At 41.7% G+C, this 12500-nt stretch overlaps 1 protein-coding gene across 1 annotated transcript in view; it reads left to right on the top strand.

Annotated features, from left to right (window-relative positions):
- The window catches only part of LOC138980290 (tetratricopeptide repeat protein 38-like), a 203106-nt gene that overhangs the window by 184756 nt on the left and 5850 nt on the right, over positions 1-12500 (top strand). Inside the window, exons 5-10 of the mRNA XM_070353155.1 lie at positions 838-1011; positions 1890-1965; positions 3675-3794; positions 8045-8104; positions 9552-9590; positions 12018-12099. Coding sequence (XP_070209256.1) covers positions 838-1011; positions 1890-1965; positions 3675-3794; positions 8045-8104; positions 9552-9590; positions 12018-12099 — 551 coding nt within the window. The remainder of the gene's footprint in view (positions 1-837; positions 1012-1889; positions 1966-3674; positions 3795-8044; positions 8105-9551; positions 9591-12017; positions 12100-12500) is intronic.

Raw genomic sequence — 12500 nt, 5'->3', positions numbered from 1 at the left:
TTTTTCATTGTTTTAATTAAATGAAGTTTTAATGTCATCTGATAAACAAAGGGAAGTAAGCACTCTAAATGCATACAACATGTGTAATAGAGTAAGTGAGAGTTATTCAGAACCAGTCTCCTGGCACCTGAGAGAAAAACAAGCATTGAAACGAACAAGCGACTTTCATCCTTACAGTTTTGTCAGATCAAGATGTTGTAAAAGAGAATCACTCACTCTTCAGTCAAGCCCATAATAGTAGTTTTGCCCAACTAAAAAGACATTAAAACTGTCAAAATATGACGTAACATAACTTCCACGGCAGTGCATTAATTCCTGACCAGTCTGTGTTTGTTTGGTGTTACAAACAATTGTCCAAGATTTTGCTCTGGCACTGTGTTATTGAGATAGCTGATGACGTTTTCAAATGAATATGTGAATTATTAGTAATAGCATTACTTTTGAGCGTTAATGAATGCATGGTCGTCGTAAGAGGCGACAAACGGATTCTGTTTCTCCTTTTTCCCTTGTTAAGTGTTTCTTGTATAAAATATAGTCAATTTTTGTAAAGACTTTTAGTCAAGCAGTATGTAAGAACAGTTAAGTCCTTTGTACTGGAAACTTGCATTCTCCCAGTAAGGTAATATATTGTACTACGTTGCAAGCCCCTGGAGCAAATTTTTGATTAGTGCTTTTGTGAACAAGAAACAATTGACAAGTGGCTCTATCCCACCTCCCCCCTTTCCCCGTCGCGATATAACCTTCGTGGTTGAAAACGACCGTAAACACCAAATAAAAAAAGAATGAATGCATGGTCTCTTGAAGTACCTCAGACTGATATGTATATATTTCTTGCAGCTATTTGAGAGAGGCCTGCGTGACATGGGAAGACATATTGGTTGACCATCCCCACGATTTGCTGGCTCTGAGGTCTGCGTACATGAGCTATATCTACACAGGTAACTCTGCACAGATCCGGGACAGTCCTGCTCGAGTTTTGCCAGAATGGTCTCCCTCTACTCCTCTGTACAGGTAAGGAGAAAGATGATTTCAATGTGAGTATTCTTGGTTATATAATATTTCAGATGATTTTTTAGGGCAAGCCTCCTGCATTAGTTTATAGTATACAATGTCCCCCCCCCCCTTTTGAGCCTTTACTGCTTTAGGATGTACTATTTAAATGCTTTCGTCACAGACGGGCGCAGTGGCGTGGTGGTAAGACGTCGGCCTCCTAATCGGGAGGTCGTGAGTTCGAATCCCGGTCGCTGCCGCCTGGTGGGTTAAGAGTGGAGATTTTTCCGATCTCCCAGGTCAACTTATGTGCAGACCTGCTAGTGACTTAACCCCCTTCGTGTGTACACGCAAGCACAAGACCAAGTGCGCACGGAAAAGATCCTGTAATCCATGTCGGAGTTCGGTGGGTTATGGAAACACGAAAATACCCAGCATGCCTACTCAACGAAAGCGGAGTGAGCTGACTATGCTCTCAGAGTAGCCTATAGTGTGGGGAACCCAAATGGGCAAACAAGCTCACACGTACGTAACCAGAACATTCTGGAACGCTGAAGAAGAAGAAGCTTCTGTCACAAATCTCTCTGTTAATTTAAAGCCTCAGTGTTGTACTGGTGTTGGTTCAAATCTCATATTTGAACCCGCCCTGGTGACCACCTTTAAAAAAATGACTTTAAAGGGGGGTTCTACTGTACCTTGCATATAATGACATTAAATGGCATTGAATTTGACTCTCCCTCCGTCGCGATATAACCTTGAACGGTTGAAAACGACGTTAAACACCAAATAAAGAAAGAAAGATTGAATTTGACAGTGAAACTGCAAGAGTACATTTTCTAACTCTCACTTATACCAATAGACAATTTTTACATGACTTATTTTTGTCTGTCCTCATGCAGCTTCCTGCTGGGGATGCATGCTTTTGGGCTGGAAGAAACCAACATGTATGATCGTGCAGAGAAACAGGCATTGAGGGTAAGTGTCAAGAAACTCTAGCAAGTGTTTATTTAAAGATACAGTATTTACGACACCATTTTGGAGAAGTTGTTTGGAGAAGTTGTTTGGGAGAAGTTGTTTGGAGAAGTTAAGCTCAGGAAGTCCAGGGTAGTTCAAATGTGCTGTAACTGATGTAGACACCTACAGGGATAAACTCCAAAGTAATCAGTAACTACTCTTAAAGGCACAGTAAGCCTCCCGTAAACCATCACAGAGCTCCCCGAGCGTCTACATACAGTACAAGCATACTTCCAATTGAACGCTCACCGAACGGGAACATCCTGGCTGCTTTCTGTCGAGCGTGAGACATTTTCAAAGAATTTATTTTCGTGGACTTGCTCCTCTACAACAATGGTGCCTCGTTTTGGTGCTGGACGGCTGTTATGAATATGATACCGGAAATCACGCCCGGACAGTAAGCCTCCCGTAAACCATCACCGATACTGTCAGGCTTTTACACACAGTACAAACACCCTTCCATTTGAACGCTCACCAAACGGGAACATCCTAGGTGCCCTTCGTAAAGAGTGAGCAATTTTTAAAGAATTAATTTTGCAGATTGTCTCGAACACTTTTTGGACCCATCCTGAACTCAGGTCAAAAATGAATTACTTCCCTTCGGGTCTCATTCTATCGATGTAAACTGGCCATAGCCGTGGATCGATGATTATCAGAATGTTTTTGGACCGTGGTGCGTTTTTGCGCTAGACCTAACTTTTAAAATCTAACTAATAAATTGACAGCTTGTTACACAAACATTCTTTAACCATAAAAGAATTCTTTTTTCATCAAGACAAGATCAGTACAATTCGAAGTTGTGAAAGTTTGATAAAAGAAAAGCCCGGAAGCAGGGTCACGCAAGGGTCGTAGCAGACGACGGTTAGTTATGCATATCGCCGTTCCTCTCAACAGTCAAAAGCCATCGCTAGAGTTCTTGTGAACCACAGCCGTTTGTTTCGTGCATAAAAACGTGCTATTGTAGATAAGCTCACATCGAGTCGCATTCAAATGACTAACTGACGACTACATTGTTAAAAAGGAAAACTGGATCACACGGGTTCACGATGGCTCAGGGGTAAGATAAACCACGCAAAAATAAATTCTTTGAAAATTGTTCGCTCTTTACGGAGGGCACCTAGGATGTTCTCAATCGGTGAGTGTTTAAATGAAAGGGTGTTTGTACTGTGTGTAAAAGCCTGACCGTATCTGTGATGGTTTACGGGAGGCTTACTGTGCCTTTAATTATTAAACAATTGTATCATAGACCTATATTAATATAGGTCCCTGATTGTATGCAGGGAAATGGTTACTTTATGCAGACTCATTTTCTACATTAGAGTCCAGAATCTGTTCATCAACTTACGTTTTTAATGCTTGAAGTTATCCATAACACTAGTTGACAAAACCAATGCACGGTTTAGCAAAAATAGTGCAGGTGGCTGATTTTTACACCTGTGGTGGGGGGGGGGGGGGGGCGGGGGCTTCCATTGTAATGGGACAAGACGAAGGCGAGTCGTGTAAGCATTTGCTTAAATTCTCGTATGTTCAAGGCGCATGAGTCTTTCTGATGAATCACACACCTGGGGTAGCGCGACTCTATAACACTGGGAGAAAGTGGCAACATTTCCCAGCGATAGGACAACAATTAAGTAATGAAAATGAAAATAATTGTGTACACTCACCTACAGGCTCTTGAGCTGAACCGCCATGACACATGGGCCACACACTCCATGAGTCACGTGCTGGAGATGACAGGGCAGCAGGACAGGGGAATTCACTTTCTCCGCTCCACTCTGGACAATTGGGAGGTCAGCTTTTGTTTCTTTGTTTGCTATAGTGAACAGCTCAGATCATGGGTCAATGAAGTGTTGCACAGACGTCAAAAACAAAGTACAAGATATTGCACTGTAAGTGGTACCACACTGTTGCTTAGTGTCTGTAGGAAGCTACACGGTGAAAATAGAAAAAAGAAAAACACGATTCTTGACTTTGATGGGCTTTTTCTGCTCGTAAACACACATTCTTCTGCTCATCACAGCATGCCCCATTATTGAGTTTAAAACACCAATTAAATTTGTTTTGAATAAAACTCACAATTTTACAATAAGAATTTAGAGACCTGAATCAATTAGGTATATCATACTTAGTTTGACTTTTGCAAAACTAAGTAATTACACATTTAATTGAATCAGTCAGACAGACGGAGACATAGAGAGACAGACAGAGGGCAAACAGAAATCTGAGAAAGAAACCCCTTTAAAAATGTTACCATGTTTGAAATGAAACATCGCAAGGTGAAGCCATAATTCATCACCTTTCAGTATGACGTCATGAGCGTGTTCCACACTTGAAATGACGTGTTTTTATCATGTTGTCAGCTGCACGGAGCTTGGAAGTATAATTTCCATTCAACGATCCGAGTTTGTTAAGTTTTAGCCTATTTTCAACGTCAAACACCATGAAACTATATATATTTGGAATCAGAAAATGGTAAGGAATAGATAGAAGTTGTTTTTAAGTGTCTTTTTTCATAAATAAAGATAGTGGTTATTTATCGGTTTTCTTCATTTTTAAGCATAATTATCAATACAAAACAACAAAACTATATAGTTTTAGATACAGGACGCAATAGGGAATACACTAATATAAAAAAAAATTTCAAATATTAGTTTTTAAAAATTTGAAAAAATGACATATTTCGAACAAACATTTCAATAACAAAACTTTAAGTGACCAAACTGAAATGCAATCCCATAATCCGGCCTAGATCTGAGATTGTGTGGTAAGAAATTCGATCAAATTGATGAAAAACTGTAACTGTGAAAGTGCTGCCTCGACCTTTTGGCAAACGGTAAAATATGACGTCATCAAACTGTCCTATCAATAAACGGAAAAACCTTCTATGAGAAAATCCAGTCAAAAATATCCATATCAAATTTCATAAAGATCCACTCCGTAGTTTTTGAGATATGATCTGCAGTGTGAAAAAACGCCCATAACGCCCAAAACGCAAACTCATTTGTCATGATTTGGTCGTGTTCTGCTGATACTATAATGTTTTTCTTTCCTAAAACACACTATAATAGTAGCCTTTCCCAATGTCTATGCTAAAACTGACTTGTCTGTGTTGTCAATGATTTTGCCACAGTGTGAGAACACAATCTCACGCCCATAACGCTATGACACGAAAACTCATTTGGTCGTGTTCTGCCGATACTGTAATGTTTTTCTTTCTTAAAACACACTATAATAGTAGCCCTTTCCAAATGCAATGCTAAAAATGACTGGTCTGTGTTGTCAATGATTTTCTGCGAGAATGCGATCTATCTGTTTGTAGCAAAGACCGTGTGACACGAAAGTTATGAGCGGAAGACAAATCTGCTGAGTGCAATTACGTTTCAGAAGATAGTTGGTTAAAACAGTTTATCACTCAGACACGCAAAGGAACACTATAACTTTATTATTCAGGCCATATTTGCTTTCCTTTGTCATGTATGAAAGTACTGGCCTTGGTTGAAGAAAGTGACCTGTCGCTGTGCAACAAATTTGTCGCCATTTTCCGCCGTGTTTTGTAAATAAAACGTGTTTACTACCCACACATACAAAACGATGCTGTTGGTTCTTTTTATTTTCTTATTGTTTGATTCATGCTTAGCAGTTTAGTATGCTTTGTTTTCTTCTCAATTCAATGGATGGCTATAAAATAAGCATTTAAATGTGAAGGTGTTAAAATTACCCATGATCTGAGCTGTTCACTATAGTGTTTTGCTGATTATGATTGGATCTAGCGGGCAATATGGCCTGGTGGATAATACGCCGGCCCCCCAAGCAGAAGATTCTGGGTTCGAATCTGGTCAGCAGGACAGGGCCATTCACTTTCTCCGCTCCACTCTGGACGATTGGGAGGTCAGCTTTTTTTGTTGTTTTTGCTATAGTGTTTTGCTGATATGATTATAATTGGATCTAGCGGCAATATGGCCTAGTGGATAATACGCCGGCCTCCCAAGCAGAAGATTCTGGGTTCGAATCTGGTCAGCTGGACAGGGCCATTCATTTTCTCTGCTCTACTCTGGACAATTGGGAGGTCAGCTTTTGTTTCTTTGTTTGCTATATAGTGTTTTGCTGATTAGAATTAGATCTAGCGGGCAATATGGCCTTGTGGATAATACGCCGGCCTCCCAAGAAGAAGGTCCTGGGTTCGAATCTGGTCAGCAAGACAGGGCCATTCACTTTCTCCGCTCCACTCTGGACGATTGGGAGGACAGCTTTTGTTTCTTTGTTTGTTTGTTGCTATAGTGTTTTGCTGATTAGATTTGTACATGAAGCTGACGGGGCGCTGCGCCCTTGGCCTAGTCGATAAGACGCGTGCCTCCCAAGCTGCGGAATGTCCTGGATTTGCACCCTGGTGGGTTTAGGGTGGAGATTTTTCCCTACACTTATGGCACAAATAATGAACTTACCTCGCCGGCATCTTGCATGCAAGATCCATCAACTATTTTGAGATAAGGTCATTATTTGTACCGTAAGTATTTGTCTGTCTGTGCGACTTCTGTCTTGTGTGTGGCGCACGTTATATGTCAAAGCAGCACCGCCCTGATATGGCCCTTAGTGGTCGGCTGGGCGTTAAGCAAACAGGGCCGGACCAAATGAGTTGTAAGGGGGGGGGGGGGGGGGGGGGTTCCTCCTTTTTTGGGGGGGGGCAAATCAGCGAATTTATTTAAAAACAAACAAAAAAACCACTCAAAGCAAGGTACATGCTTTTTCCAGGGGTGGGGTTCCGGAACCCCTGGAACCCCCCCCTGGGTCCGGCCCTGAGCAAACAAACAAACAAACAAACAAACAAACAAACAAACAAACAAAATATGTCTGTCTGTCTGCTTACAAGGGCACTGGGTTGACGTACTGTAAATGTAACGTTTTGTTTTGGCAATAATTAAATTTTCCAATAACCTTTTTACATTTAGTCAAGTTTTGACTAAATGTTTTAACATAGACGGGGAATCGAGACGAGGGTGGTGGTGCATGTATGCATGTGTGTGTGCGTGATATAAAGTGATTCCAAGAAGACTACCAGATCGATCTTCATGAAACTTCACATGAGAGTTCCTGGGTATGATATCCCCAGACGATTTTTTCAGTTTTTGGTTAGATGCCTATGGTGACGTCATATCCGTATTTTTGTGAAAGTTAAGGCAGCACTGTCATACCCTCATTTTTCAACCAAATAGATTGACATTTTGGTCATGCAATTTTCGACGAAGTCCAGACTATGGGATTGCACTTCAGCTCGTAAGCTTAAAAGTTAGTTAATTAGTTTGCTCATTAAATTTGTAATTAAAATAAAATTTTCAGAAGCAGATTTAAAATTGATTGCATTGTATTCCTCATCTTCTCCTGAAATAGAAAATATATAGATATGACATGTTTACTCTAAAACTGTGCTCACAATGAAAGGAAATAGGTTCAGTAAGTACTACGGTCGCATGCTTCGCTGAGACGAGCGTAACCCGTCTCGGTCTTCGGGAATGGTTAGCCGAGACTATCTAAATGTAGTCTCGGCGATGACTGGTTTGTCGTGTTGATCTTTTAGTTTGATACCGACTGACTAAATGTTTTTTTTTATATCGCTTCACGCGACTTGTTTTTATTTCACTGAAATAATTGGAGGAACCTGATGTGTTTGTTTTCTTTTACTTCCGAGCTCTCTCTTTACTTTCCTTTATTTTATTGCACGGAAATAATTGTTTTTTCAGCCTCTGTCAAATGAGATGTAATTTGCTGACATGGTCACTTCAGAAATTTGCCATGGACATCCATTAATAGTATTTGCAATTGGCAATTTCATATGCTTCCCCCGACCCCCCCCCCCCCCCCCCTCTCCCTACACTAAGTTGTTGATCCATCAAGAAGTGTGTGTGTGCGTGTGCGTGTGTGGGTTATTTTGAATGGCTTATGAAATTATTGTTAGTTTTTGTGCTGGATGAAAGAAAGTGTCATACTCATACTTAATTCTTTGTAAGTGTCTCGTTCACTATACTATGTCGCTGTCGTTTTTCAGGTCTGTGGCTCACTGGCTTGCCACAACTGGTGGCATCTTGCCTTGCATTACATTGAAAAAGTAAGTTTTCTTGGGAAAAAAATCACTTCCAAAATAAAAAGGGGCACTTGAATAAAAGACCTAAACACAAACTATACAAACAAACAGACAGATGAGACTATATGAGCCGAAGCATACAGGCATGCATATAGTTTTACATGTTCTCTATGAGCCGAAGCATACAGGCATGCATATAATAATAATAATAATAATAACGGGCATTTATAAAGCGCCTTATCAAAAGTTCAAAGCGCGGGACAACAATACATGTATACAAAAATCATACAATCACTGTCAGATTCAAACAACACATCATGCACATCTCACATCCCCAGACTCTATACTAAGGAACTATCCGTAGTGTTGTTGGAACAAGTGAGTTTTCAAATTGGACTTAAAAGATGAAATGGATGGAGAGTGACGTAATTGAAAGGGGAGTGAATTCCATAACTGAGGTCCATAATACGAAAACGTGCGGAAGCCATGAGCCTTGCGTTTAAAGCGACCTTGACAGAGAAGTCGAGCATCATCAGAAGAACGAAGGGTGCGAGAGGGAGTGTAGAGAGAGACCAGTTCAGAAAGATAGGCAGGTGCCGATTCAGAGATGATATTGTAGCAGAAGCAGGCAGCTTTATACCTAATACCTAATACTTGAATAAAAGACCTAAACACAAACTATACAAACAAACAGACAGATGAGACTATATGAGCCGAAGCATACAGGCATGCATATAGTTTTACATGTTCTCTCTGACACTGATGTAGACGGGTAGACAGACATACACATGCACAAACTGAACGCATAGACAGAGAGAGAGTGTGACACACACATTAAACATGCATGCATGTAGGCAAACAATTAGGCAGGCATGCATGCTCGCGTGCACATGGACGCACTACACACACACACACACACACACACACACACACACTAACACAAACACACAAACACACACCCCCCCACACACACACACACACCAGCACACATACACACATAAGTAAGCCACTTGTACATGTACAACTGTTGATGGTCAGACAAAGATGAATTTTAAGCTACACGGTCTGCATTTGTATTACACACAAGGGCTCCCCACGGACGCCCCTCCTTGTGCGCCCCGGGACCCTCACTTTTAAATTGTAGAGGGTCCATGGACCCCACTGCAGTATTTTAGAGGGTCCCAAGGGTCCACAAGCCGAAAAGTCCCAGTGTACTTTTGAAACATTGTGGTCACGTATTGTGTACTGCGAAGTGTCGATTGCAGTCTGAAAATGGTATCTACGGTACGCACGATAAAGGACATTTAGTGCGTCATAGAACCCGCTCTTCTAAAATCTAGTGCGTCCAGGAACCCCCTCCATATATTTCTAGGACGTGTTTTTGGCTTCTAGTGCGGGACGCATGGACGCGCGCTATGGGGAGCCCTGCGCACACGCTTGATCATACCTCATGTTTCTTTCTGATTTACAGGGAGAATATCTAGAGGCATTGGAGATTTTCGATTCAGAGGTGAGCAATTATATGAAGTAGTTAACATTTCTTCTATGCTTTGCAGCATAAGTATCGTATATCGTAGCAAATTTCCTTAGCATAAAATTGGCAAGAGTGCACATGTGCAGTGGGTGAGACCAGATCATATATTTGCCTCAGAAGTATATTATCAGAGCTGTCTCACATTAGTAGTTAATTTTAGGGATACTGATATACCACGTATATCGTTCAGTTCAATTGCAGTTTATCCCCAAATTTTCTGTAAGTCTGTTCAGAATAAGCAATAACAGACGATGTTTGTATTTTAAAAATATGTTTTAAGCGTTGTGGTAGAGTAATTAAGAGCCCCTTTTGCGGAGTGAAGCTTTTTAAGACGGGGCGAAGCCAGTGTATACCACGTTGCAGATCGGCTTTCACCTGCAATCGGGACAAACAACTAACTCGGATGTGTATGTTATGCAGCGTGCGCTCAATATGATACCCTTTTATACCCCCATTCCACACATCCGTTCTAGCTTCCGTTCCCACAACAATGAGACGGCCGTTTTTGGCATCTTTGAGCAGCGTCTCACCGTACTGGCAGCGTCTCACCGTACTGGCAGCCGTCCCCAGGACGGCTGGGAGCTGAAGCTAGAACGGATGTGTGGAATGCGGGTATGACAACTCAGTGTGTGAGAGCGCTAGCGTTGCGTTACCAATGCGTTAAGTTCCATTACGATCCATGAGTTCCGTTGCCGATGTGTAGGTTCCATTACCGTTCATTTGGAACGGGCGAGGAATGGCTAAAATTTTGAACATGCAGCCCGAACTCACCCGTCCCAACCGTTCGTATCGTTCAAAGGAGTTCCGTTAACGTCCATAGGCCTTCCATTAAGGTCCCCTCCCGATCCCTCCCATTCCCGTGCCGTTCCTTGGTCGCTACGGGAACGGGACCTAGAATAACGGATGTGTGGAATAGGGGAATTCCTTTTGAAGGTCCTCATCCGAGTTCACGATTCGTTGCGGGAATGATCCCTGGCCCTTAGTGATCGCTCACAACGTGTTTTGATCAAGGTCACGTGGGTTTAGCTTGAGGTCTCGTGAGCCAAGGAAAACGCACGTGCTTGGCGAACACTGTCAGTGATCAGCAAGCCATTAGCGGCAAAAAATGGCTCTGATGTGCATATTCTCAAAAGAAAAGGTAAACTATTCTATGGAGCGCACACTGCATAACATACACATCAGAGTTAGTTGTTCATCCCGATCGTAGGTTAAAGCCGATCGGTAGTGTTGCACTTGCTTTGAATAGCTGGACTCCGTAGAAAGGGCTCTTAATCTGTCACACCGCTTAAAAATCATGACAGAGTTATTTCCCAAAAATGTCGATTCAGAGTAATGCATTATTTAGCATGAAATAAGAAAGGTTAGTAATTAATACATTTAATTAATGACAAAACAAGCCGGACATTCACAAATACAGCGACCCAATGGTCTTTGCTCAGTGGACAGACAGACTAATTATGAGACAAATGCAACACATAAAAGACTTAATTAGCTGAGCACGATATGCACTGAATAAGATCTCAGTGGTATATCTATGAACATATTGTACATCTCTGTATGCCTTATAAACATGTTCATGCACAGGAACGGTCAAGTTCTCATGCAATTGTGAATGCCACATTGGGTCGAAGACATTGTACAAACATGACGTCATTCCTCAATCTAGTCCAGCATCACTGTCAAGTAACAGAATATGTTAGATCTGGTTTCTTTTATCTTATTTCTTTTTCCTTGAGATCACAAACACAGTTAAATTACACCCACACAAAAACCAAAGAACCTTGAACAACAAGAAATTCCTCCGATAGGAACTACACCCCCGTCAAAGGGAAATAACCTTCTCAGTTGGTGGCAGTGAGAATGGTTATTTCCCTTTGACCAACGGGGGTGTCCGTCTATACCAGGCCTTGTATAATTTTAATCCACCAATAACTCCCTAACCGTGTGTTTGACTGGTCCCAATTTTTGTAAGGACCGTCTCAGGAATGTATAGAACCTGTTCACCAAGTTTGGTGACGATCGGTCCGTTCATTCTTGAGATCTATATGCGAACACAAACACATCGAGTGAAACCTATACACACCCCTATACCGGGGGTGTAAAAACAAAGAGACAGCCAACGTTCAGAATTTCAGAATAACAAATCAAGGAAGGCAAGTTGTTGGAACGTTCGTTATTGCCTTGCTTGTGTCTTCTCCGCAAGCTGCTACACTCCACTTTTTGCCGGATAATTCTTTTTCATTTTAATTATTATTTGTTTGTCTGTGCACTTAAAAGACAGCTGGGTCAAAATATCTGTGAATGTAACGAATTGTGTTGTCAATAACAAACGTTGTAAAAACTCACCTTTCTTTTTTTTTTTTTTTTGATTTTCAAAGAACCTTGATCGAAATTGATTTTCAGGTGAAACCCCGGTGCGTCAAAAAGCGTGAAATGTTATGCATTGCGGATGCCGCGTCCCTCCTGTTTCGACTGGAACTTGAAGGTGAGGATTTAACCTTAATTAGACGAGCGCAGTGGCCTAGTGGGTAAGACTCTGGCCTCATAAGCAGAAGCTAGGTTGCAGGTTGGAATCCCGGCATCGCCTGGTGGGTTAAGGGTGCGGATTCTTCCGGTCTCCCAGGTCAACTTATGTGCAGACCTGCTAGTGCCTTATCCCCCTTCGTGTGTACACGGAAGCACAAGACAAAGTGCGCATGGAAATGATCCTGTAACCTATGTCAGAGTTCAAGGGTTATAGAAACACAAAACTACCCAGCATGCTTCCCCCGTGGGAGTAGCAGCCCATGAACACAGAAGAAGAAGAAGAAGATATTCAGTAAAATGATGACGTTCAGGTCTTGTGTTACAGGTGTGAATGTTGTGAACAAATGTTGGGACATAGTC

This window comes from Littorina saxatilis, linkage group LG11 (genome assembly GCF_037325665.1).
Source record: "Littorina saxatilis isolate snail1 linkage group LG11, US_GU_Lsax_2.0, whole genome shotgun sequence".
In the NCBI taxonomy this organism is placed as follows: Eukaryota; Metazoa; Mollusca; class Gastropoda; order Littorinimorpha; family Littorinidae; genus Littorina; species Littorina saxatilis.
This window is presented reverse-complemented; position numbering and strand designations above follow the sequence as displayed.